Genomic DNA, 26384 nt, shown 5'->3' on the forward strand with positions numbered 1-26384 from the left:
CAAAAAAACAGAAATTCTAAAATACAGAAATCCATCAAACATTAAAAGCTTCCCTAAACAGGGAATGGATATGAACAGGAGGGCCAATTTAGGATTTTGTGGACCTTAAGCAGACTGTCTCACCAGAGTGGTACATGCTCTAGTTATCTCCCGCTTGGACTACTGCAATGCTCTCTACGTGGGGCTACCTTTGAAGGAGACCTGGAAACCGCAACTAATCCAGAATGCGGCAGCTAGACTGGTGACTGGGAGCGGCCGCCGAGACCACATAACACCGGCCTTGAAAGATCTACATTGGCTCCCAGTACGTTTCCGAGCACAGTTCAAAGTGTTGGCGCTGACCTTTAAAGCCCTAAATGGCCTCAGTCCAGTATACCTGAAGGAGCGTATCCACCTCCATCATTCTGCCCGGACACTGAGGTCCAGCACCGAGGGCCTTCTGGCAGTTCCCTTGTTGCGAGAAGCCAAGTTACAGGGAACCAGGCAGAGGGCCTTCTCGGTAGTGGCGCCCGCCCTGTGGAACGCCCTCCCATCAGATGTCAAAGAGAAAAACAACTACCAGATTTTTAGAAGACATCTGAAGGCAGCCCTGTTTAGGGAGGCTTTTAATGTTTAATAGATTATTTTATTTTATTTTTCTGTTGGAAGCCGCCCAGAGTGGCTGGGGAAACCCAGCCAGATGGACGGGGTATAAATAATATATTATTATTATTATTATTATTATTATTATTATTATTATTATTATTATTATATCTCCCGTATGTCCTTTCTCAAAGTAGAGCCCATAATCTGGCACTGACAACCCAGCAGTTATAGCATGCCTTGTGCAGAGATATCTTTTGCATAAATCTTGACAAAGGCAGGCACAAAGAGCTTTATGCATGCAGTAATTCAATTGCATTGCAACTGCTGGTATCCCTTACCCTGCGCTGGTTTCTGTCCCAAACATCTCAGCATGTCACATCTTTGCACTACTGTGTCCTATTGTTTTAGCCCCAATCCAGCTTTTGGCATGCCGCTACCAACCAGCATTTAGGGTTATGCTGATTTTTATTTTATTTTTTTAGGTTGAATTTGGTTTACAGTAGCTTACATACACAAAACCACCTTGCAGCAGGCTGGCGTGTTGGTACCCAGGCTGACTTTTCGCCAGGGAAAAGAGGTCCATCTACAAGGATGCCTTTGGAACCTGGGCCAAAGCTGCTTGAGTCTTGAATAGCGTCCCAGGTTGCCTTGCTGCTGATCATAATCCTATATTAGTAAACTCAGTACATATCTAGAAACTGCTGAGTCTACATTTGCAAGTAGAGTCCCGAGGAGTAGACTGTACCATTTTAGACTCCAGCTAACTGCAAGCAGAAAACTAGTAAATCAGAGAGAAGGCTGCTCTGATTTTCTGTTTGTGGGGGAGGCCTTTTTAAGGTTCAGGCATCCCCAAACTTCAGCCCTCCAGATGTTTTGGGCTACAATTCCCATCTTTCCCGACCACTGGTCCTGTTAGCTAGGGATCATGGGAATTGTAGGCCAAAACATCTGGAGGGCCGCAGTTTGGGGGTGCCTGGTATATGTGCTGATAAAACAAGCACAGGGAGCCTTTAAAAACAGGGGGAAGAATTCTGAAGGCACCCCCCCACACACTTGCAATGTGAAGTGGTTCAACCTATTCAAAACCTTAGGGTTCTACCACCTGCCTGTGTCAGGCTGTCAGAGCAGATTGATGAATGTTTGCAGCCTTGCTTTTAGAATCTATTGAAAAAGCTTTGGGGGGGGGAGGGTTTAAGTAGCAGAGGTTTCAATTTAGCAGACCCTAATTGGTACCTTTAAGAGTCAATTTAGTTTACCAAACGTTAACCTTATCAGCACACCCAACAGTGCAGGCATATACGGGAGAGCTGTAACCTTTTTCAGGGATGAATCACACTTTTCATTGGAGTGGGTGGAAAAGAAGTCAGAAATGCAAAGAATTGTTTCACGCAACCCCTGGTATGGAAAGTGCCGCATGTTCCTTAATTTATTGTTTGTGCAGAACAGCACAGTGTGCATTCATTTCGAAGAGGGTTATTTTTTGTGATTTAAAGCCTCTCCTCCACTTTGCTATTGAAAACCATGATTTTAATTTCCTTTTGGCACAGTCTGTGTAGGTTTTATTTCACCCTTTTAACGTCCATTATTCAAGTTGCTTCATTTTAAAATAAAATCATGTTTTTTAAAAATAATAATAATAATATAGGCATGTCAAACTTTCTCGTATAGGCATGTCAAACTTTCTCGTATACAGGGATACAGCAGGATACAACAGTTCATAAATGTAGTGTTTGGGTTTTCAAAATGACTTAGTGGAGTTTTGAGCCTCACCTGGAGACCTTTTAAAGAGACCTCAGAAATAATTCATATCTCATCTTCTGAATAAGAGACCAATTCAGAAAAATAATAGCTTGACAATTTGAGGTACAAGACAAATAAGGTGATACCTTCCGGAGGGTGGAGGGACCAGGTTCTCTTGGGTTAAAAATGTATCCAAGTTCAGAATGTGTTCACCATTCTCTGGAATCAATACAGCAGGAGTCGGTAGCAGGAAGGATCTTGGGCCCAGCCAGGCCCCTTCAAGCCTGCTCCCCTGATACTCTGGCAGACCCACAGAGATGTGGAGAAAGCAGGATCCATGGCAAAATAACTTGCAGGCCCAGTTGTTTACAGGGAGGAGATTGTGGGACTCACCCACACCCCTTGCAGCAGTTTTCCAGGAAAAGCAGTTTTTAAATAAGAACTTAAGTTTCTAATAATGGTCAACAACCATAAGAAGAACCCTCCTGGATCAGGCCAGAGACCCATCTAGTCCAGCATCCTGCTCTCACAGTGACCATCCAGGTGTCTAGGGAAGAAGCTTGCAAGCTGGACTTGAGCGCAAAAGCTCTCTTCTCTCCACCTGCAATTCCAAGCAACTTGTATTCAGAGGTGTGCCACCTTTGACAGTGGAGGTAGAACATAGCCATCTTAACTAGTAACTACAGATGGCCGTATCCTCCATTCATATGTCTAATTCTCTTTTGAATCCTTTTCATGTCGGTGGCCAGTGCCAACTTTCATGGGAGCAAATTCCATAGTTTAACTATGCTCTAAAAGCACAGGCATTTCTTCCTCCAAAGGTCCTCAGCAATTGTGCTTTGGTCTCTTTGAACCTGGCACTTTTGTGGCCTAAAGGTAAAGGTAAAGGTACCCCTGACCATTAGGTCATCACGGACGACTCTAGGATTGTGACGCTCATCTCGCTCTATAGGCCGAGGGAGCCGGCATTTGTCTGCAGACAGCTTCTGGGTCATGTGGCCAGCATGACTAAGCTGCTTCTGGTGAACCGGAGCAGCGCACGGAAACGCTGTTTACATTCCCGCTGCAGCGGTACCTGTTTATCTACTTGCACTTTGACATGCTTTCGAACTGCTAGGTGGGCAGGAGCTGGGACCGAACAATGGGAGCTCACCCCATCGCGGGGATTCGAACCGCTGACCTTCTGATCGGCATGCCCTAGGCTCTGTAGTTTAGACCACAGTGCCACCTGCGTCCCAAACTTTAGTGGCCTAAAGGTAAAAGGTAAAGGTAAAGGGACCCCTGACCATTAGGTCCAGTCGTGACCGACTCTGGGGTTGCGCGCTCATCTCGCATTATTGGCCGAGGGAGCCGGCGTATAGCTTCCAGGTCATGTGGCCAGCATGACAAAGCCGCATCTGGCGAACCAGAGCAGCACATGGAAACGCCGTTTACCTTCCCGCTGTAGCGGTTCCTATTTATCTACTTGCATTTTGATGTGCTTTCGAACTGCTAGGTTGGCAGGAGCTGGGACCAAGCAACGGGAGCTCACCCCGTCACAGGGATTCGAACCGCCGACCTTCTGATCAGCAAGCCCTAGGCTCTGTGGTTTAGATCACAGTGCCACCTGGGTCCCCCATGTCTGGTTACCTGGAGGTTAATTCTTCCTCCACATGAGCTTTCCCCCAGCGATCAGTCACTACCTCTGAGAAAGACAAATGAGGGCTACCCCTCTCTACAAAATGAAGGAAGCCTTCTCTATCTGATGATAGAGATGCTGGTGGTTTGAGGGGGGTCCTAGGTCAATTACCTCTGGCCCCTTCCCCAATTTTGGCCACACTGCTTTTCTCCTTCAGAGAAGGGAATGGGCAGGGAACCTCTCTCAGTCCTGGCTTGGTGGAGAAGCGGGAAAGGGCCTTCTCCCCTGCTGCTCCCGGCAACTTTGGAACTCCCACCCGAGAGAAACTAGGCTGGCTTTGTCCTTGTTGTCCTCCTTGTGCTGGCAGACAAAGACCTTCTTGTTCCAGCAGGCTTTGGGGAACTGGCTGTTTTTAATGAAAGGGTTGGTGCTGTGGTGTCTATATTGTAATTATTGGTGTGGTTTTAATAGGTTGTTTATATGTATAATTCTTTTTAATTCTATCAACGTTTAATTGGTATTTAATTATTGGTTTTTCCATGATTTTAGCAGTTCTTAATTTTGAGTTGCCTTGAGTCCTGTCAGGGGAAAAGGCAGGGTATAAATATGTAATGTAATGTAATGTAATGTAATGTAATGTAATGTAATGTAATGTAATAACTTTTAAAAGGCTTGCACCATTAACAGTGGCATGAGCCCCTCAGAAGCGCCCCCCCCCCCCCGGGAAGAGTGTGTCTTCCTTCTTGCTACACTTCCTGGAGTGGCTTCAGAGTTTTTGCATTTGTTTTAATTAATCTTTATTATATTTTAAAACGCATAAAAAGAAAAGGGAAAAAAATATTGCTGCTGTCAAAACATTATACACTTCAATGAAACAAACTGACACAACCTAAGATTGTTGTGGGATAAAGTAACTGAAAGAAGGAAAGGGGGAGGAGAGAGAACCATAAATAAAACAAAATTAGGTAATTGTTTTAAAGAATAAATCAAAAGCTCTTCAGTGTATACCATATCCAAAACATACCCATCGGACAGGTTAGTTTGCTATTCATTTCTCTCAAAGCGGATGATTTGAAAATAAAATACAAAGTTTCTACATAAAAATTTGAACTTTTTTTTTGCTATTTTAGATACATTGTGTGAAAAGGAAGTCAACCAAACTTTATTGTATGCCTGCAATGGGGATTGTCCATGCTCTTCAATATTAGTAAATATTATAAAATCAGACCACACAACAGTAAAGTTAACTTTCTTAGTTTGACCTCATACAATCCTCAGCTGTACCAGCCCTTGTATCCTGTACCACTTGATACCAATTTGACAGCGTAGCACTGGAAAGACCCTTCCAATGCCTAACGATAACAATCCTTGCAGCTTGTAACCTATGCCCAATAAATTCCTTAGTGTGTAGTTCTTCACAACAGCTGGCTTTACAGAAATATTTTACAGAAGAGTGGCTTCAGAGCGAATGCAGTGTTGTCACCTAGCAACTGCCCATAGCTCTTAAAGGGGGCCCATCTCCCTCTCTGAGAACCCATGCCCCCCCCCCCTGGGCAGTTCATAGAGTCCAAGAATTGTATAGTTGGAAGGGACCCCAAGGGCCATCTAGTCCAGTCCCCTGCAAGCAGGAATCTTTTGCCCAACACGGAGCTCACACTCACAAGATTAAGAGTCTTGTGCTCTGCTGACTGGGCTATCCTAATCGTATCCCTCGTTGTGCGGGTTTTTTTGTTTCTTCCGGACCTTGGCTTTGAGAGGTCAAGTGATTTTGTGATTTCTCTGTCTTCCCTCACTTCGCCTCCCCCCATCCCACCCCAGGCTCCTTGAGGCCCAGCTCCAGGATCAGAGGAAAGAGCATGAAGAGGAAGTAGAAACTCTGAAGGAGCAAATGGGGACCTTGAGAGAAGAGATGGAGAAACAGCAGGAGGTCTTCTTCCAGACGCTGCAGCTGTCGCCAGAAGCCCAAGTGGAGTTTGGAATCCAGCAAGAAATCATGCGGCTGACCAGCGAAAACCTGGTATGGTTGCACTGGCAGAATCCCTGGCTCTTCCTCTGCTGTGGATTGCTGCAATTGTGCTATGGGAGGAAAGACCCTGTCTTGGAGACAGTGGAAAGGAAAGAGCTGCTTGCACACCTCTGCCTTTGGAGCTGCCCTTTCTTGTAATGTCTGGGTCTCCGTTCCAGGGCAGGGTTCAATAAGATGAGCTTTGCTAGATCAGACCAAAGGCCCATCGAATCTGGTATCCTGTTCTTGCAGGAAGGGCATGGGTGCAACAGCCCTCCCTCCATCTTGTACTGTCTGGGGAGAAGGTTGTGGGTAGTAGCCCAGTAGGTGAGACCTTTCATTTCCACTATACAGATGCAAACCGTTTTGTGTGCAGAGGAGAAGACTTCCCACAATGAGCAGCGAACAAATTCTGTTGTATTCAAAACAGTCGCTATGCAACTGCTACGTGTCTGAATCCGTAGCAGGGCTACAAAGGATTGATATTCTACCCAGCATTGGGCAATACGGACCATCAACCCTAAGGCAGCTCCTTATAATTTATAGATACATTGCAGATGTTTCAGGAAGATTTCGGGGATAACCAAGTTGTGTGGCACCCCTCCCCACACCACGGTCAACATTGGGTGTAGAGTATGTCCCTGATGTGGCATCTAGAGAGGGAGAGATTTTCATAGCAGGAGAGAGAAACAGAGGTGCTGTGTTAAAACGCTGATCCATGCAGCCTATCACATAGATAGGCAATCTTGGTATTGTGAGACTCAAACTCCCATCAGCCCCTGCCAGTATAGCCAATGGTCAGGAAAGATGGAAGTTGTGGTTCAACAACAGTACTCCTTTCTTGGAGATTTCTAAGCAGAGGTTGGATGGTCATCTGTCATGGATGCTTTACTTGAGATTCCTGCATTGCAGGGGGACGGACTAGATGACCCTCAGGGTCCCTTCCAACTCTGATTCTATGAACATCTGGATAGCGCCATTGGCTACTCCTGGCCTAGCATTACCTGCTCTTTACTGGCATCAACTTTCCAGAACTTCATGCATAAAGTGTTTCCCATCACCTGATCCTTTTAATTGGAGACGCCATAGATTGGGCCTGGGACTTCTGAATGCAGAGCATATGCTCTTATCACTGGGCTATGGCTTTTTACCTGGGGATATTGTGGTCTGTAGAGTAGGGGCCCCTCTAGCGTGAAATAATGTGAAGGGCTTATGAGGATCGGTTTGCCTGCTGCTTCCGCTTGTACTCCACAGTGGCATCTTATTAGGAAAACTTTTATCACCTTCAAGCAGATGTGTCAGAATCATTTAAATATGAATGTCAAGAACTGTGGCAAAAAGCACTGAGGTGGCAAATTGTAAATTATTACATACTGTGTTTTGCTTCCACTGGAAGTCGGGAATCAGTGACCTTAGGTTGTTTCTTTGGCTAGGCAGAGGGCAACAAAGACTGGCTGATTGACAAGCAATAATTGGTAGGAGGAAGCCTTGTCAGATAAACCACTAATTCCCTGATTGTTCTTAATGTAATTATTTATGTTGGGAACAAGGTTTTATGGCATGCCATGGAGAGACCTGCTTATTGCTTAACCTGTTGGCAGAAGCTCCAGCAATCGAGGGCTGTCAAACAAACACTTGCCATTTTCTTGCCAGGATAGTTGCTCTTTGCACGCACAGCTTTAATTAGTAAAGCATCTCTAATGCTTAATAAAGCATCTCTAAACTCCAGACACTGCGCGAAAACTACAAACACGCGGCTAGCTTTGCATAGATTTCCTGCACAGCTGAGGATCAAACTACATGTCACATTAGCTTCATGGAAATGTTTCATACAAATTGACAGTCTGTCAGCGGGGAACTGATCTAGATCAGGAATCTAGTATGGGGGTGGAGGGGCTTTGCCACCACAGTCTCAGTCAATATTGATGGGAACATGCCTTAAATTGGGATTAGGATAAAAAATTATCCATTGAAGTGAATGGGAGACACACACCCCTCCCCACTGCAGGTACAGAAGGCCTTATCTGTATTGGGAACACAGCAGGGGACAAATGGTTAAAGCACTCCTAACCCTGACACTAGGGACCCAGGTGGCGCTGTGGGCTAAACCACTGAGCCTAGGGCTTGCTGATCAGGTCGGCGGTTCGAATCCCTGTGACGGGGTGAGCTCCCGTTGCTTGGTCCCAGCTCCTGCCAACCTAGCAGTTCGAAAGCACATCAAAATGCAAGTAGATAAATAGGAACCGCTATAGCGGGAAGGTAAACGGCGTTTCCATGTGCTGCTCTGGTTTGCCAGAAGCGGCTTTGTCATGCTGGCCACATGACCTGGAAGCTATACGCCGGCTCCCTCGGCCAATAATGCGAGATGAGCGTGCAACCCCAGAGTGGGTCACGACTGGACCTAATGGTCAGGGGTCCCTTTACCTTTAACCCTGACACTAGGGTACTGTTCCAGATTTGAGGGTCACGTGGGAAATTTGTGTGTGCGTGTGCGTGTGTTTAAAATTCCTAAACCCTGCACTGAAAGAAACCACTCCCTCTTTCTTGTAGCCCAAACATGCAAGGAAGGCTTTACTGCTTCAAACTGCTGATGGTATAATCTGGGGTTTTTGTGGTGGGGGGGGGGGGGAGGTTAACTGCTGAACCACACTGTCGTCTCCATCTTCTACACAGAATCAAGCTTTTGATAACAGCTAGATCAGGCAGGCAGTCGAGCAGCAAGGAAAGAGAGAACACGATAACTGGCTCCTTAAAATAATTCAGCCTCACCCTCAGCAACTTGACAAATTACTCACTTTACTATTATATGAAAAGCTCACAACGCATGATTGATTGGTCTGGTGCAGACTGAAATGGACCCTGAAAGAGAAATCAATGTAAAAGCTTTAAAAAGCTGCTGGTGTGCTTAGGGTCTCTTTAGAAAAAGAAGAAGAAAAAGTTAGACAACTTCTTTCTGCCTGAAGGAGGCAACAAATTCCTTAGACCTTTCTGGTGATTTTATTTGTTGTATCTGTATGCCTCGCCCTTCATTCTAGATCAGGCACCCCCAAACTTCAGCCCTCCAGATGTTTTGGACTACAATTCCCATCTTCCCCGACCACTGGTCCTGTTAGCTAGGGATCATGGGAGTTGTAGGCCAAAACATCTGGAGGGCCTCAGTTTGGGGGTGCCTGTTCTCGATACTCAGTTCAGCTTAGAAATTGGGCTTCTCCTATATAATCCTCACTATAAGTCCCGTGAGGTAGTTTGGGCTGAGAGCCTGTGATTCGTCTAAGACAGGGGTCAGCAAACTTTTTCAGCAGGGGGCCGGTCCACTGTTCCTCAGACCTTGTGGGGGGGGGTGTCTGACTATATTTTGAAGGGGGGGAATGAACGAATTCCTATGCCCCACAAATAACCCAGGGGTGCATTTTAAATAAAAGGACACATTCTACTCATGTAAAAACACGCTGATTGTCTGTGGGCTGGATTTAGAAGGCGATTGGGCCAGATCCAACCCCTGGGCCTTAGTTTGCCTACCCGTGGTCTAAGACAGGCATCCCCAAACTGTGGCCTTCCAGATGTTTTGGCCTACAACTCCCATGATCCCTAGCTAACAGGACCAGTGGTTGGGGAAGATGGGGATTGTAGTCCAAAACATCTGGAGGGCCGAAGTTTGGGGATGCCTGGTCTAAGACCATCCAGTGGTCTAAGCAGGGATTTGAAGCCTGTTCACTCCGGGTTCAACTGCCCAAAATACCACACTGGCTCTCCCTAGCAGTTTTTATTCATGGGCATGCACCAGCAAGTTACCTCATGAAGATTGTGACCTTGTTCACACACTACTTTTAGACCATAGTTGAGCTGTGGCTTCAAGGTGAATGAAATTGGAGGTACTTTGCTCTTCCCTTGGTACTATTTCTGTTGAGTGAAACCACCGTCTGGCTTGGCGTTATGTCCAAACCCAGGCCCATTATTTCCAAACCAAACCTGTGAGGGGTCAGCAAGGTTTGTTTTGGGCTTACTGCTCATGCTTTCTCTGGACAAAACAAACCACAAATCCAGGTTCAGGTGTGACACTCATGCCACAGCCCATGGCTTGCTTCCTAGAAGCAGCAAGGAAGAGCATATAGGGTTGCCAGACTCAATAGAGGACAGGACTTCTGTGCCTTTAATTACCCTGCTCTCTTTTGAGTCGGGAAACCTTAAAGAGAAACCAGCAGACCCTTTGTTTGATTTCCAAGGAAAGGGTCTGTTGGTTTCTCTTTAAGGTTTCCAGACTCAAAAGAGAACAGGGCAATTAAAGGCACAGAAGTCCTGTCCACTATTGAGTCTGGCAACCCTAAGAGCAAACCACCAGTGGTTTTTTAGCAGCATGCACCAGTAGGCTGCATGTTCAGTTAAACCACAGCTTCGTTTGACTGTGGTATAAACTTTTAACTGAGGGAGCGCCCCATGTGGAAATCCTTGAACCAGTGAGCTTTCTAGCTCCACTCCTTCCTATCATGTAATTTCCTGCCATGTGAACAGGGAAACTGACAAGCAAGAAACAACAAATCTTGAATTACCCATGGGAAAACCTCAAAAAGCACAATGGGAGCTATTTTCTGATTGGTCACCAAGCCTTCAATGCTGCTTTCTGCAAATCTACTTGCTCCACACCTGATGTGTGGACCTGCATCAGGCCAAATTTGGCCCACAAATTTGATCAGAGGTTCCCCACCCCTGTGAATGAGGCCAACCTGAATGTGGAAAGGACACAGAACAGCATTATGGACTGGGTGTGCCAAACTACAACCAGGATTCCCTGCATATGCATTAGTGGAATTGTTAGTGCTTCTAATTTCCAGTAGTTTTCATGCCTCCTGTAAATTTAAGCTGTAAGCCCTGGGAAGGGCATACAACTGGAACTCCCTGTAGCTAGAGAGAAATGCCAAACCCTTGGAAGTAAATGCAACACTGGGGGTGTGGTGTGTGTTTCTAGCTATGACAGGCCCTTTCGTTACATTTTAGCATGTTTTCCGATTACCTGTTCAAAGTGGGAACGCCCTTGCTGGGGACTGTGTTTTAATGCAAATCAGTAAAGGGAGTGTCATGAACCATTTGCTGGTTTTGTGTTTGCATGGCTGAAGCAGAGCGTTTGGCAGCAGCGCACACAGGCTTTTGCTCTGTTAGCCAAGTGAAGCAGTTTAACTTGATTACAGATGTCATTCCTGTCTTTCAGGATCTCAAAGAGCTGCTAGAAAAACTAAAGAAGAATGAAAGCAAGCTGAAAAAGCAACTCAAGATTTACATGAAGAAAGTCCAAGATTATGAAGGTAGGTCTATAATAATAATAACAATAATAATAATAATTTATTATTTATACCCTGCCCATCTGGCTGGGTTTCCCCAGCCACTCTGGGCGGCTTCCAACAGAAAAATAAAACACAGTAATCTATTAAACATTAAAAGCCTCCCTGAACAGGGCTGCCTTCAGATGTCTTCTAAAAGTCTGGTACTTGTTTTCCTCTTTGACATCTGTTGGGAGGGCGTTCCACAGGGCAGGCGCCACCACCGAGAAGGCCCTCTGCCTAGTTCCCTGCAACTTGGCTTCTCGCAACGAGGGAACCGCCAGAAGGCCCTCGGTGCTGAACCTCAGTGTCCGGGCAGAATGATGGAGGTGGAGACGCTCCTTCAGGTATACTGGACCGAGGCCATTTAGGGCTTTAAAAGTCAGCACCAACACTTTGAATTGTGCTCGGAAACGTACTGGGAGCCAATGTAGATCTTTCAAGACCGGTGTTATGTGGTCTTGGCGGCCGCTCCCAGTCACCAGTCTAGCTGCCGCATTCTGGATTAGTTGTAGTTTCCGAGTCACCTTCAAAGGTAGCACCACGTAGAGCGCATTGCAGTAGTCCAAGCGGAAGATAACTAGAGCATGCACCACTCCTTCTAGACAGTCTGCAGGCAGGTAGGGTCTCAGCCTGCGTACCAGATGGAGCTGGTAGACAGCTGCCCTGGACACAGAATTGACCTGCACCTCCATGGACAGCTGTGAGTCCAAAATGACTCCCAGGCTGCGCACCTGGTCCTTCAGGGGCACAGTTACCCCATTCAGAACCAGGGAATCCTCCACACCTGCCCGCCTCCTGTCCCCCACGAACAGTACCTCTGTCTTGTCAGGATTCAACCTCAATCTGTTAGCCACCATCCATCCTCCAACCGCCTCCAGGCACTCACACAGGTCTAGTTTGAGATGTTCCTGCTGTAGATGAGAAGTCAACAGAACTCTGTTGTGTTCCGTTCCCCATAACAAAGAGTTCGGTGCAACTGAGAAGCTTGTACATCTTTAAACCAACAAAAATCCAGAAACTATGAGGCTGCAGCAGCTGATAGGATTTTAAGGTGTAAATCAGGATATTGATTGGAAGACCAAGGAGAGTTATGCATAGGGGGAAGGAACGGTCAGGAACCTTAAGAGCCAGAGTCATTGCTACACATTTGGTAGGTAGTTTAGGGTAGATATTGTCAGGGTGTAAGGGGGAGGGCTTATAGGGAACAGCCCCCCCTCATCAGGTCGAGTTCCTCTGAGCAGCAAGTCCAGTAGCGGATCAGATTACAGGAGTCAGGAAGTAGAGAGGGAGAGGCTCTGACAGCATGAAAGAGCCTCAACACCGAGTAGAGAAGGAGGCAGCTGGGGAGGAAATGACGGGAGAGCAGTCAGAAGGACGGCCCTTCCCCCCCCCCCCGACGCCTGAATTGAGGCGCACGGCACCCCGTAGGGCGAGATGGAGGCGCTTTGGGGTTCCCAAGCTGTTATGTTGGGCGCGAAACAGAAAGAAGCCATTGCGAGGTTCTGACTCTGACTAAGCAGACATGTTTTCCAGACTCTTTGCACTGTAAATAGGGTGCACAATAAAAACACCTTAAAGACAAGCAGGTGTGGAGCGTCGTTACTCAAGAGTAGCCGCAAGAACCTCTGACAAAGGGTATATAGGTGCCATCAGTTATTTCATCTGTCTCTCCACCTCTCCCCACTATAACGTCCTGTAGTCTTGATAGACTGGGGTGCACAATTCTTGCCTATAAAAAGGGACAGGAGTTGGACTGCTTTAAAAACAGTTCTCATGGTGCCTCCCTGTGGCCCTTTTCGGTCCTGCCTTCCTTTGGCTTTTTGTACTTCCAAAATCGAGGAAGCACTCCACCTCCTGGCGCCTCTTGGATAAATTGCACCTATTAAGGGAACCCTGTATATTTACAGCAGCAGTTGAAATGCCTCAGCAAGAAAGGAACATGGAAAGGAGACATCTGTGCAGCCCTGTAATTCTTTTTATCTTGGTGGCTTGACAGATCGATTAGCTACGCCAGGCTTTGATCCTAAGGACTGGTTTTGGAAAGCTGGTCATTAAATGAAATTAAGCCTAATGAATAGGGGATTCTGTATCGTGGCAGCTGGAGCAGATGGCTCTTGTCACTGTAATTTACATGCATCGAAGTGGCACTTGCCGCATTATTTGAATTGTGCCTTAATATCCATTTTCCTAATAAATATCACGGCTGCGCCCCTCACCAGGGTGCCACAGTGGTTATCCTCTGTGGTAAGCCACTTTAAACAGTAATAACATGCAAAAAGCATCAGTACGGTCACCATCTCCCTGTACGGTTAAAGAGCAGAGCTTCTCTTTTTTGCCTGTGAACACAGCAGTTTTGTCTAATGGCTACAGCTGAGTTGTCCACTAGGGACCAATCCAGGAAGTCAGGACTTAATGATGAGCACCTTGGACCAGGTTTGAGAGTGGGATACTGCATAAAGATGCGGTTGTTGTGGCCAGATCTTCTCTCACGCATTTCACAGATCAGTTATTTATTTATTAAATTTGTACACTGCCCTTTGTCCATAGATCTCGGTGCTGTTCACAACATAGAAACACAATAAATCAGCAACACAAAGCACATGATAAAAACAAGAACAAAAAAAACAACAAAGCAGTAAAGAGGGCAGCTTGCCATATCTTACTACACCAAGAACCAGTGTGGCACTGTGATAAAAGAGTGTTGGGAGGGGACGTGGGACACCAGGCCTTAAATCCCTGCTCAGACATGAAACTCGCTAGGTGACCTTGGGCAAGTCATAGTCTCTCAGCCTAACCCACCTCACAGGGTTGCTGTGAGGATAAAATGGCAGGGGGGGGGAACCATGTGTTCCTTCCCCCTATGCATAACTCTCCTTGGTCTTCCAATCAATATCCTGATTTACACCTTGAACTCCTTGGAGAAAAGGTAGGATATACAGTCATACCTCGGTTTAAGTACGCTTCGGCTTGAGTACTTTCAGTTTAAGTACTCCGTGGACCCATCTGGAACGGATTAATCCACTTTCCATTACTTTCAATGGGAAAGTTCACTTCAGGTTAAGTACGCCTCAGGTTAAGTGCGGACTTCCAGAACCAATTACATTCATACTTCGGGTTAAGTACGCTTCAGGTTGAGTACTCCGTGGACCCGTCTGGAACGGATTAATCCACTTTCCATTACTTTCAATGGGAAAGTTCGCTTCAGGTTAAGTACGCTTCAGGTTAAGTACAGCCTTCCGGAACCAATTGTGTACATAAACCAAGGTACCACTGTATTTGTAATAGTAAATCAAATTTTAAAAAATAAATACATGATCGCATCCAAAAAAGTGTCTGGGATCTGTAGCCATTGGCAGTTAACTGCAAATTAGCAGTGAGCTAATAGACTTGATGGTGATGAAACTTTTTGTGATTATGAGTGATCACAAGATCCATTTTTATTAGCAGGTGCGTATACTTAGAAGTAATTCCCACTTGGTTCAGAGCTGCTTACTTCTGCATAAGTGTGATTACGAAAGTCTCTGGAGAGGTTTCTTTTGTTCATGTAGGGAAGGAATGGACAAGAAAGGAGAGGATATAACAATGACAGGGCATGGAACTGTTGGCACCTGTAGAGCTTGTGATTCTTTCTCTCACACAATAGATGGGGGGAAGTAAGCCTGAGTCGGAGCCATACCAGACCTTAGGAGAAGGCTCATCTGATTGAATGCTTCTGCATATTAAAATATTTACCTGGGCATAGAAAACAAGGGAGATGAGACATGCGCTAGCCTTCTGTGTGCATGTAAGGCTTCCATGTGGAGAAGCATTAAATCATTGGAGCCATGTGGCCCAACCATAGTCTGCAGAGAGATGATACAGCCTCACTTTGTCGGCTTTTTGTGAGAACTTGAGCACAGACATCAGTCCCAGTTCAGTTAGCTTTGTTGCCTTTCCAACACTGAGCCCCAGTTAAAGTGGGCAGTGGAATTCATGCCAAGAGAGGTGAGAAAGAAGTGTGCAATTCTGTGGCCCACTCCTGATCTCCTAACCACAGGTAAGACATCTCCCTGCAGCAAGTTCCCTCTCGGAGACCGCTAGCTTGAAATGGGCCAAACCAAACCAGACAACGCTAGCTGCTTTTCAAGGCTGCTGCTTTAAGCCTGCCTGTAAGTTATCTGTGTAGCATTGGCCATTTAGCAATTTACTTTGAATCAGCGCCAGCTCCTCTGTTTTCTCTTCACAGCCGATCAAGTTGTCGTGCAGACTGAAAAGCGGCAGCATGAACTCAACAGACAGGTCACTGTCCAAAGAAAAGAGAAAGATTTCCAGGGAATGCTGGAGTATTGCAAAGAAGATGAGCCGCTACTTGTGAAAAATCTCATTACAGGTAATGCTCTTGGGCTTTGCTTGTCGGGCCTAGTTATATATATAAAAAAAAACCTCAGAGATTCCCCAGTAGGAAGGCGAGTAACAGCAGGCACACTTCCCCGAAAGATGGCTGCCAACATCTACTGAAGTTGCCCTGTAATGGGCAGCTGCAGGGAAAGGGCATTTGCTCTGAAACAATAGAAACAGGGGTAGGGTAGGGGTGAACCCCATTTCCAGCCAAGCCATGGGACCAAGTTTATTGAAGTAGACTGTTGCTGAAGGAAGAAAGAAAGGGGGGAGACTCTCTTCCACCTGGTAATTCAAGCATTGTTTATAACAGGGGTCCCCAGACTACGGCCCGCGGGCCAGATGCGGCCCAACTGGCCTCCCAATCCGGCCCGCGACGACCCCTGCTGCCCTCTGTCGCCGCCCGCTTTTACGGCGCGCTGCACGGCGGCGCGCTTCCAGATCTGAAAAAACGCCAGAAATCGTTTCTGCGCCTGCGTATGGGCCTCTCCCGACCCAGAAGAGGTCATTTCCGGTGCACTTCCGGGTCGGGGGAGGTGCACTTCCGGGTCGGGGGAGGCCCATACGCATGCACACAGACAATTTTCGGCGATTTTTCCGACCTGGAAGCGTGCCACCACGCCAGTAAGTGTGTGTGCGCATGCGCACGGGCGTGCACTCCCCCGCCCTCCGGCCCACTGCGCGCACACTCCCGGCCCAAAGGCGGGTAAGTCTGGGGACCCCTGGTTTATAAGGTTCACTTTCTGTTTTGTGTGGTGGTCCCAGGAAGTCCGACCATGTAAAGTACTTCTTCACACAGCGCACAATTAATTTGTGGAATTCACTATCCAAGGGCCATCAAAAAGGGTGCGACCAATCCACCACAGATAGGTCTGTCTATGGCTATTAGCTGTAGAGCCTGGATGGAATATCTCAGCATGGCTGTTACTGAGGGGCAGTTGCAGGAAAGGATGGCTGCCTTCCAAGCTTCCTGGAAGCATCTTGATAGCCAGGATGATGGACTGGATGAATCGTTAGCCTGATCCAGAAGACTTGGCTATTCCATAGTGTGCACCTGAGAACACTTAACACTTCCCAGAATACTCTGCAACGTGCAAGGGTTTCACAGCAGAAGCACAAAAATTGGACAGCAAGCAAATTGTACGGCGTTCCCTGGAAAGCAGGACTGAGAGCGTCTGATGCTGCAGAATTGCCAAACCTAAGCAGGTGCAAACCTGATCAGGATCTACTGGAAACCCCATGTGGAAATCAGATATCATTCTGGTTTTTAAAAGGATTTAAAATAGTATTTAAATCGTCAGATGTAAAGTATTTAAACTGTCAGATTTAAATCCCTATTACACACCGAGTTTTTGACTGCAATGCCCACTTAACTGTATTAATGTGGATCCATTTCTTCACAATGTGATATACTTCATTTAGCTAATGCATGCAGAACTGGTTTTTTTAATTTAAAAAAATGAGGTTTTTTTGTATATATTTTATATTGTAGGGGAGAGATCTGATAATTAAGTAATTCTGTGATATGATCACCATTCAGATGGTGTGCATAATACAGTGGTGCCTCGACTTACGAATTTAATCCGTTCCGAAGGCACCTTCATAGGTCGAAAAATTCGTAAGTCGAAAAGCGCCATTGGAAACGCGATTTCCCATAGGAATGCATTGGAAACGGAAAAATTCGTAAGTCGAAGCAACCCCATCTAAAAATTCATAAGTCGAAAAAACCCTATCTAAAACCGCCGCAGTTTCCGTTCGGATGTCGATAAATTCGTAAGCGTGCGGCCATTTGCCCCACTCGTAAGTTGAAAAATTCGGTTGTCGAGTCGTTCGTAAGTCGAGGTACCACTGTATATATAACTACACTGTTAAGAAGTCAGGTTTTCTGAAAGGTTTTCTCTCCTGCTCACAGATCTGAAGCCCCAAATGGTCTCTGCCACGGTGCCCTGTCTTCCTGCCTACATCCTTTACATGTGCATCAGGCATGCAGATTATAGTAACGATGATCATAAAGTGCACTCCTTGCTCACCTCTACCATCAATGGCATTAAAAAAGTATTAAAGGTAAAAACAAAGCAAAACCCTAACACCTAACTTCAGGGTTTTTCTAATGGGAACAAATTGCCTGGGTGTTTTTTTTTGTTTTTATTTGTTTGTTTGGCTTTGTTCTGATATTATTAGCAAGAAGCGTGACAAGGTTAAACATACAGTAGCAGTTTCTAGGGAAAAGCAGTAGCAGTTTCTAGGGAAAGAATATGCCTGTCCCTCCATCCAGAACTCAATAAACTTTCTCCATAAACACTGGAGCCTTTAAAGCCATAAAGTGCGCCCAGAGAGCCTATTAGGCAGGCTTCCTCAACCTTGGCCCTCCAGATGTTTTGAGACTACAGTTCCCATCATCCCTGACCACTGGTCCTGCTAGCTAGGGATCGCTGGAGTTGTAGGCCAAAAACATCTGGAGGGCCGAGGTTGAGGAAGCCTGATCTTAGGCATTTGCAAGAGCATCAGTAGATGTGTCAAGAACTTCACATTTGTTCTTTTTCTCATGGCCTTTGCTTCAGAGCTTGCAATTTCTAGACCTTACTCTTCCCACCAGGCCTGATGTCAGCGTCTATGATCTGCCAAGGCCCCAGCATCCTGGCAGGACCTACCAGCACTGATCTCTGCCTTGTCCCACCCATGCCAGGCAGCTGAGTCTGTGAGCAGCCATGCTCTGCTGTGATGCTATCATCTGTCTCCCTGGGGAAAGTACAGCTAGGTGGCTCCTGGCTGCCTTCAGCTAGGAACCAGTGACAGATAAGTCGGATAGCGCCCACCAAAGGGCACTTTCCCCAGCACTCACCTCAAGCTTGGAGCCAACCCTGGTACCAGAGAAGAATTTATGCTGCAGACTGAGCAACCAGAAGTCTGCACGAGAGATACCCATGAAGGGAAAGTACCAGGCTTTGTTGCAAGCAAGATGTACCGTAACTGCTTGAACCAGATTTCTTTCAAGGAGGTTATGAAGTTTCATGGGCTCAAGGGATGGCTCCTTGTCTGCCCCTCCATTCTCACAATCCCATTACTCTAGATTGCTTCTCCTCCTGCTACAGCAACACTACCTCACTAATGGTTCAATGTAAGCATATTTGGAAATAGCAGAATTAAGCATTCCTGCTGCAGATATCTACAGTAGATCACCTGCCTATAATGGACATGTGACTAGAAGGATGTTGTGACTCCAGGAATTAATCAGGTTTTTTAATGCAAAACTAACCCATAAAAGCAGAGGTTTCCAGGAGGGTTTTCATATTTGTTTTGGGTTCTTCGCAGAAACATCATGACGACTTTGAGATGACGTCGTTTTGGCTGGCTAACACCTGCCGCCTTCTACATTGCCTGAAGCAATACAGTGGGGATACGGTGAGACAAGTGGTTGTGGGAAATGTCGCCATGATGTCGCACATAGTCTGTCATCTGTAACTTCTCTACTGAAATAAGCACTGCTGCTCCCATTCACTTCAATGGGAACTTGCCATTGAAGGCTAATGCTGAATTGTGTTCAGTATCTTTGCAGTATCTTATATCAGAACAAATGGGATTTGCAAGAAAAATGTGCAGTGTTGAATACAGGATATTTCATTTTTTCTCACCCACCACCCCAATTTTCTGTTCTCTTGCCCCACCTGTGGACGTATTCTGTTTTCACTGAGCATGCTCAGTCTTTGTTGACTATGTGTGGTGGTTTTTTTTGCTTTTGGAGTTTCCTCTCCTTTAGGGGTTTATCTAAATACAGTGGTGCCTCGCTTAACGAATGCCCTGCTTAACGAAATTTCCGCTTAACGAAAGGTTTTTTCTAGTGGAGGTTGCCTCGCTAGACGAATTCGTTTTATGAAAAATTCGTCTAGCGAATCGCGGTTTCCCATAGGAATGCATTGAAATTCAATTAATGCGTTCCTATGGGCAAAAAAAATTCCAAAAAAAATCAATGCATTCCTATGGGATTCGCTAGATGAATTTTTCGTTATAAGAAAAGACTCGTGGAACGAATTAAATTCGTCTAGCGAGGCACCACTGTATTGTGCAAATTTGCGTTTACTCCAGGACTGTTGATACCTCTATTTATGGACAGCGCCATTTTGCTACACAAGGCTCCACACTCGGAGAATGAGTCCCCTATTAGCATAAGGTTTTTCACCCTCCTATGGATCTGCCCTGGAAGCTACAGCTGCTTATTCCCTTGAGTTTAACTTCAGTAGATGTAGAATAACAACAACAAAAATACCCTTAGATTGTTTCCAGAAGCAGAATGGGTGGGTGGACTTAGCCAAAATACCTTTTCCCTATTTGCCTATTTTTATTTAAGTATATCAACATGAAAATATGCCGGTCTGTGTGCTGCGCATCATGCAACTTGTCCAACAGGAGGTTCCTGGTATCCCTCCTCATCCCAGAACAGAATGTACAGGAGTGGGTGCTGCTGTGGTCTAAACCACCAAGCCTCTTGGGCCTGCCGATCGGAAGATCGGCAATTTGAATCTGTGCGACGGGGTGAGCTTCCGTTGCTCTGTCCCAGTTCCTGCCAACCTAGCAGTTCGAAAGCACGGCAGTGCAAGTAGATAAATAGGTACCGCTGCACTTGAACGGTAAATGATGTTTCTGTGCGCTCTGGCTTCCATCACAGTGTTCCATTGCGCCGGAAGTGGTTTAGTCATGCTGGCTGCATGACCCAGAAAGCTGTCTGTGGACGAACGCCGGCTCCTTCAGCTTGAAAGCGAGATGAGCGCCGCAACCCCATAGTTGCCTTTGACTGGACTTAACCGTCCAGGTGTCCTTTACCTTTACCTTCATTCCAGAAAATGCTGCCCATTGCGGGTATCAAATTCATACCTGCACCAAGCAGCTAATGAAATGCTCAAGACCTGGTAGTCATTAGAACTTCTCCAGTGAACTTCCCTCTCCTGCCATAGATCAAGGGCTCCATAGATCAAGCAGGAGGGCAGAACACTCCCATCTACACAGTGTCTGCTTAGACATCATCGGGAACTCGGTTTGCCTGTCACAAACCTACAAATGGGCAGTGGGCAGCAATGACCCTGAGATCTGGCCAAAAAGCCCAAGCCTTTCTCAGGGTCATGTTTGGAAGAGTCTGCTTTGGTTTGTTGTTGTTTAGTCGTGTCCAACTCTTCATGACCCCATGGACCAGAGCACGCCAGGCACTCCTGTCTTCCACTGCCTCCCGCAGTTTGGTCAGACTCATGTTCGTAGCTTTGAGAACACTGTCCAACCATCTTGTCCTCTGTCGTCCCCTTCTCCTTGTGCCCTCCATCTTTCCCAACATCAGGGTCTTTTCCAGGGAGTCTTCTCTTCTCATGAGGTAGCCAAAGTATTGGAGCCTGGTGTGCTCTGGTCCATAGGATTACTGACATGTTTTGGTTTACATGTCAGTAAACCAGTCGTGGCTAAAGGTCTCCCTTTTGTTGCTCTCCCTTTTTTTAGGGTTTTATGACCCAGAATACTGTGAAGCAGAATGAACATTGCCTGAAGAACTTCGACCTCACTGAGTATCGCCAGATCCTGAGTGATCTTTCCATTCAGATCTACCAGCAGCTCATTAAAATTGCAGAAGGCGTCTTGCAGCCCATGATAGGTAAAACACCAGTGCTCATATTTAACTCAGCCCAGTGGTGCATTTGAGGGCACCCTGAATTAAACTGGGAAATGGAATCCAACAGAAGCAGACCCATATCCATAATATTCGGAGTGACCAATACCATCAACCAAGTTACCCAGTGGACACAGCGCCCCAAACAACACATCTTACTCATTTCAATAGGGTTTGCAGTGAAGGAGTTCTTGGTGGTTTGTGCACATTATCAGCCAGTTTGGGCGCCATGCTTTCATCCAAGGAAACTATATTTGGAGTTGTTGCTAGGGAGGAATGTGTGCAAGAGAACATCGTTTTGGAACTGAAAATCCTTGTGGTTTTTTAAGCACTGATCTGAAACCAGAACCTGGCAGGCATCCAATGGGGATTATCTGTGCCAATGAGTTTTCCCACTACAATCCCTTCACAGGAATTTTAAACGTTAATTGCATAGGAATCCCTGCTATGATTCCTGAAATTTCACCAGGCCTATGCATTTTCACAACCATGAGCACTAGAAACTTGTTTGGGGGGGGGGGGAGCAAATGCTGACATTTGTACAGTCCCGAGGCCTTTGCTCAGTATTCAGTTCCACACGTTTTCAGATTCATCTAGGAATGTTAATTTTCCCTTTCCTTGCCTCCCTTTTCCCCTTGTGTTATGCAAGGGCTTAAAATATGGAAGTTAATCAAACTGCATGCTGGGGCTGCAGTGTGTATTTATGATACCTCTGTGCAAAGGCGTTGGCAATTTTTACAGTATGTTAATTGAGTTCCAACCCATCCTGTTACCCACACCATTTCCCCCTGTTTTATAACCATTAAGTAATTAATCCTCCCCAACATCAACGCAGGAGGAATGCTGCATAAAATTATCCATCCCTATGCCAAGAGCGAGAAGATTAATCTGACAAAGAAGGTCTTCCTTGGTGCTAGGTGAAAGTTCCTTCTGCTCATTGCTCCCTCTGGGCTACCAGAGCACTGTGTTCATTTGCCACTAGAACTACCACAGCCCGTTACTATCCACTCACGGGACTGAAATGCAAATTGCCTGCAATTTAAAGACGCGGTTTTGCGGTGATTTAGAGGCAGGCAGACTTGTGCAGCTGGATAGGTGGGTGGAGGTATTTAGGAAAACTCGGCACTGAAACACAAACCTTTCAAGTTTCTCAAGACACCCAAGTTTGCTTTTTGCAAATAACTTCTTTCCTTACCAGTGACGGCGGTGTTAGAAAATGAGAGCATCCAGGGTCTGTCGGGCGTGAAGCCAATGGGCTACCGCAAGCGGACCTCCAGCATGGGGGACAATGACAACTTCTACACTTTGGAGGCGATCACCCGCCAGCTGAACACATTTCACAGTGTCATGTACGACCAGGGCCTCGACCCCGAGATCATCCAGCAGGCTGTGAAACAGCTCTTCTACATGATCAATGCGGTGGCCTTGAACAATCTGCTGCTGAGGAAGGATGTGTGCTCATGGAGCACAGGCATGCAAGTCAGGTAGGCTTCAGGCCAAAGCACATGCTCATGCTTAGCCACCCCTCCCAAAGGCTGCACATCTCCCAGTGCCACCATTTTGCTTCTCCCAGTACCAGTTTTCCAGGAAGAAGGGCATCTTCGGGAGTCAGTTGCTACAGAGGAGCACACCCAAAGATCTCTTTTGCCTTGGGGAAACTCAAATCATCTCAGCTACTTTCAGAGGCAACCTGCCATGTTTGAAACATTTCCTCTCCCCCCTCCTATTTTCCTCCTTGTGTCGGTCCAGGTTTAACATCAGCCAGCTGGAGGAATGGTTGCGAGGAAAGAATCTACAACAGAGTGGGGCTGCCAAGACAATGGAGCCTCTGATCCAGGCAGCCCAGCTCCTGCAGCTGAAGAAGAAGACCTCAGAAGATGCGGAGGCCATATGTTCCTTATGCACAGCCCTCACCACACAGCAGGTAAGGAGGTGAAGGGATGCATTGATTTGCTTGTTTATGAGGTCAAAGTCTTAACAAAAGACTTGACAAAGTCAAACACAAGAATGTTTTGCTGTGCCATTCACCATAGCTGCCAAGTTATCCCTTTTTTTAAGAGAAATTCCATTATGCTGAATAGGCTTCCTCGCGAGAAAAGGGAAAACTTGGCAGCTATGGCCATTCACACACACACACACCCCGAAACACACACACACCATTTTAAACTCACAACATCCTTGTGAGAGAGGTCAAGCTGAGAGAGATTAAATAGCTCCAGTCTACCGGTGAGCTTGAAGGCCAAGCAAGAATTTGACCCTGGATTTCCCGAAGTCCTCTCTGAGGTTATTTCCTCCTCAGCCAAATGGTGAGAAAAGTCACTGGGCAGCTGTTGCAAATGTTAGGCACCCACTCCCACCTGGTGCCTCCCACGTGGAAGTACCTAACCTTCCCCTCCCCACCCAGGTTGGGTGCCCTGTGTTATCCTTGCAACTTGTAATTACACCCTTGGTTTCTAAGTTTTCTCCCTCTTTCCTAGAGAGAAGTGGCTACGTTATTTTTTAGAAAAGATTGATGCAGGGCGCACTGCATCAATTCAGCTACTGTGTGTTTGACCCTCTTCTAAGCCCCCGTCTTATTTTCCTGCCCACAGATTGTAAAAATACTCAATCTCTACACTCCTGTGAATGAATTTGAAGAGCGTGTGACAGTAGCCTTCATAAGAAACATTCAGGTGAGTGCTCCAATAGACGGGCGTTGGGAAGTTCTACCCCTGCCTCACAGAAAAACTAACCATGTGTGTGTTTTCTAAATGGCAGTTTTAAAAGCCTTGGTTCAGGAACAGATCACAGGGATAAAAAAGCATTTATATTGCTCTTTTTTTTTAACCCAAGATGCTCAGTTTCCCTCCCTTTCCTACTAGTACCTTTTCTGTGCAGCATCACTCATAGAAGCACACAAAGCTCCTTTACACCGAGTCAGGCTATTGGTATAGCCCAGTTCTATTTATTTCAAACAGCAATGACTCTCCACAGTCTCAGCTCAAGATCTTTCCAGACCTTAACTCCTTGCACACTTGGAGGTGGAGACACAAGTAATGAACCTGGCACCTTCCATGCACGCAAAGCCATGTGCTGTGCTCCTGTTCTGCAGATTTATATTGATTGTTGCAAATGCTTTTATCACAGACAAGGCCAACAGTGAGAGGGACGCCATGTATCTTTGACCTGTAGAAGCAATATTGGAAACATTGCCAGATTTCCTCCTGGCTTCCTACCTTGGGGAAAAAATGCCCTTCAAGTCACGGAGGGCTGCAGATTTGGGAATAGTGACTTCCTGGAGGGATTGGAGTTTTTCAGCATCCACACTCACACATACCCTCTCTTCTGTGATTCTAATCTTTTGAGGGAAAGAATACCTGAATTGGGCTCTACAGATTGTAGAATAATAGCTCTTCTTGGCACAAAGGTTTGGTTCCCAGGACCCAGAGTCCTGGTATAGAATAATGAATCAAAATCCAATATGGTTGGCCGTTTAGACCAAAAGTTTTACAATTACCCACTTGATGAAAAGATTTGGTCTCAGAAGGTTTTTGGTAAATACAAATGATTCGCCAAACAGTTCTTTTCTTTGGCTTTTATCTTGGAATCAGTCAATCAATTCGCAGTATTTGACTGCTCAGTTGACTACCATGGCAACCAGATACGTGTTAGTACTCATTCCCCTCTTCCAGCTGCAGAAAGCCAAATGAGGATGAGGCTGGTCTCAACCACACAGGTGTTCCAACCTGAACTCTGCTGCATGTTGTCTGTTTGGTGATGTGTGTGTTTTCTTCCCCACCCCCTTGCCCCCAATTTCTTGTAGGCAAATTTGCAAGAGCGGAATGAACCTCCACAGCTACTGTTAGACTTCAAGTTCATGTTCCCTGTACTGTTTCCATTCAACCCTTCTTCTCTAACCATGGACTCTATCCACATCCCTGCGTCTCTCGGCCTGGAATTCCTCAACAGAGTTTGAAGATACTATATTGACTCCCAGCCAAATTTCCTGAGCAAAAAAGCAAAAGTGGAATTTAAGGATCTCTTCAAATGTGGACCAAATGATGGTTGATGAACCAATACACTTTAGTGAATCAGTGCTAAATTGTATAGCATAAGAAACTAATCTTGTATTTTTGGTTGGATGGTTTTTGGTTTGTATGGAGGGGATTTTTTTTGGGGGGGAGGCAGATTTTGCTGCTAAGAATACTTGAAACAAGTGGGGGTTTGTACCACTTGATACCATGCTAAAAATATTCTTTCCCTGCTGCCATTAAGGCACCAGCATTGGTAAATGGAATAACTATTTTCATTTTCTTAGGTTGTGGTTTAGAAATTCTATCTCGAAATAATAGAAAGGAGCCTTCATGACCGTGCATCGTAACGTCGTTCATGGTTATGGGGCTCGCTTGCACACACTGAACTTCAATTTCTGAATTTGTGCTGCTGCCCTTCATTTTTAAAATGATTGTTTCGGGAAATAAAGTTGCAGTAGGCCAAACCAAGAATTAATTATGTAGTCCGGAAGGAAATTTAACTGGTTGAGGGAACAATGCTTTTTTCTTGCATCTGGGGCACAAGAAGATGGTTACAGTCGTTGTCCCAGCCCCATCAAAGACAACTTTGTACGGACTATAACCTAGAAGCGGTCAGTGGGGCAGTTCCAGCCTGCCTTCAGTATATTAAGTGGCCATAAATATTTTGTCCATGTGCCACACTGAGAAAGAGGAAATTCACGGACCCAGAAAGCTCTGGAGTTTACAGCTCCACTGCAGACTGCTGCAGGTTACTCGGACCAATCCAGAATCTTTATGCCTCTTTTATCCTATGAATATGTATGAGAACACATTGCTTTTACTGTGATTGTGAGGAAAGAGAGAAAGGGGTACAAGGTCCAAAATACTTCACAAAAAAGGTCAGTTCCTTGTTATCATAGTTGAGTAGTCCTTACAGTTACTAGTGGCAGTGCCAATCTGCAGGACAGATTCCCTGGCCATGTTAGGAATCATTGTGAAGTCAAGATACAGTCTGGCAGAGCCTCCATAGGACTGGCTGGGCAACCTGAATGGAAGGTTTGCCTTCAACCAACTTTGTGATTTGTTTCCAAGCCAGTTATGGAGGGCA

General features: G+C 46.0%; 1 protein-coding gene and 1 long non-coding RNA gene across 9 annotated transcripts in view; one reads left to right on the top strand and one right to left on the bottom strand.

The window, feature by feature from the left end:
* MYO5B (myosin VB) overlaps positions 1-25772 on the top strand; it is a 269223-nt gene extending 243451 nt beyond the window's left edge. For 7 of the 8 annotated variants that reach the window (XM_060280366.2, XM_088653127.1, XM_088653128.1 and 4 more), the window contains 10 exons: positions 5762-5960; positions 11152-11245; positions 15489-15632; positions 17553-17704; positions 18953-19042; positions 21119-21269; positions 22483-22768; positions 23034-23208; positions 23876-23956; positions 25087-25772. In XM_060280366.2, coding sequence (XP_060136349.2) covers positions 5762-5960; positions 11152-11245; positions 15489-15632; positions 17553-17704; positions 18953-19042; positions 21119-21269; positions 22483-22768; positions 23034-23208; positions 23876-23956; positions 25087-25239 — 1525 coding nt within the window. In that variant the 3' untranslated portion in view covers positions 25240-25772. The remainder of the gene's footprint in view (positions 1-5761; positions 5961-11151; positions 11246-15488; positions 15633-17552; positions 17705-18952; positions 19043-21118; positions 21270-22482; positions 22769-23033; positions 23209-23875; positions 23957-25086) is intronic. The other variant, XM_088653129.1, reaches the window with a different exon arrangement.
* On the bottom strand, positions 4724-15579 carry LOC148684476 (uncharacterized). The gene is made up of 3 exons (XR_015946198.1): positions 15451-15579; positions 8744-8807; positions 4724-6601 (listed from the first exon to the last, which is right to left on the bottom strand). It is a non-coding gene; the product is annotated as an uncharacterized LOC148684476 (long non-coding RNA).
* Positions 25773-26384: the final 612 nt, after the last annotated feature.

The sequence above is a fragment of the Zootoca vivipara genome, chromosome 10, assembly GCF_965207765.1.
Source record: "Zootoca vivipara chromosome 10, rZooViv2.hap1.1, whole genome shotgun sequence".
Lineage (NCBI taxonomy): Eukaryota > Metazoa > Chordata > Lepidosauria > Squamata > Lacertidae > Zootoca > Zootoca vivipara.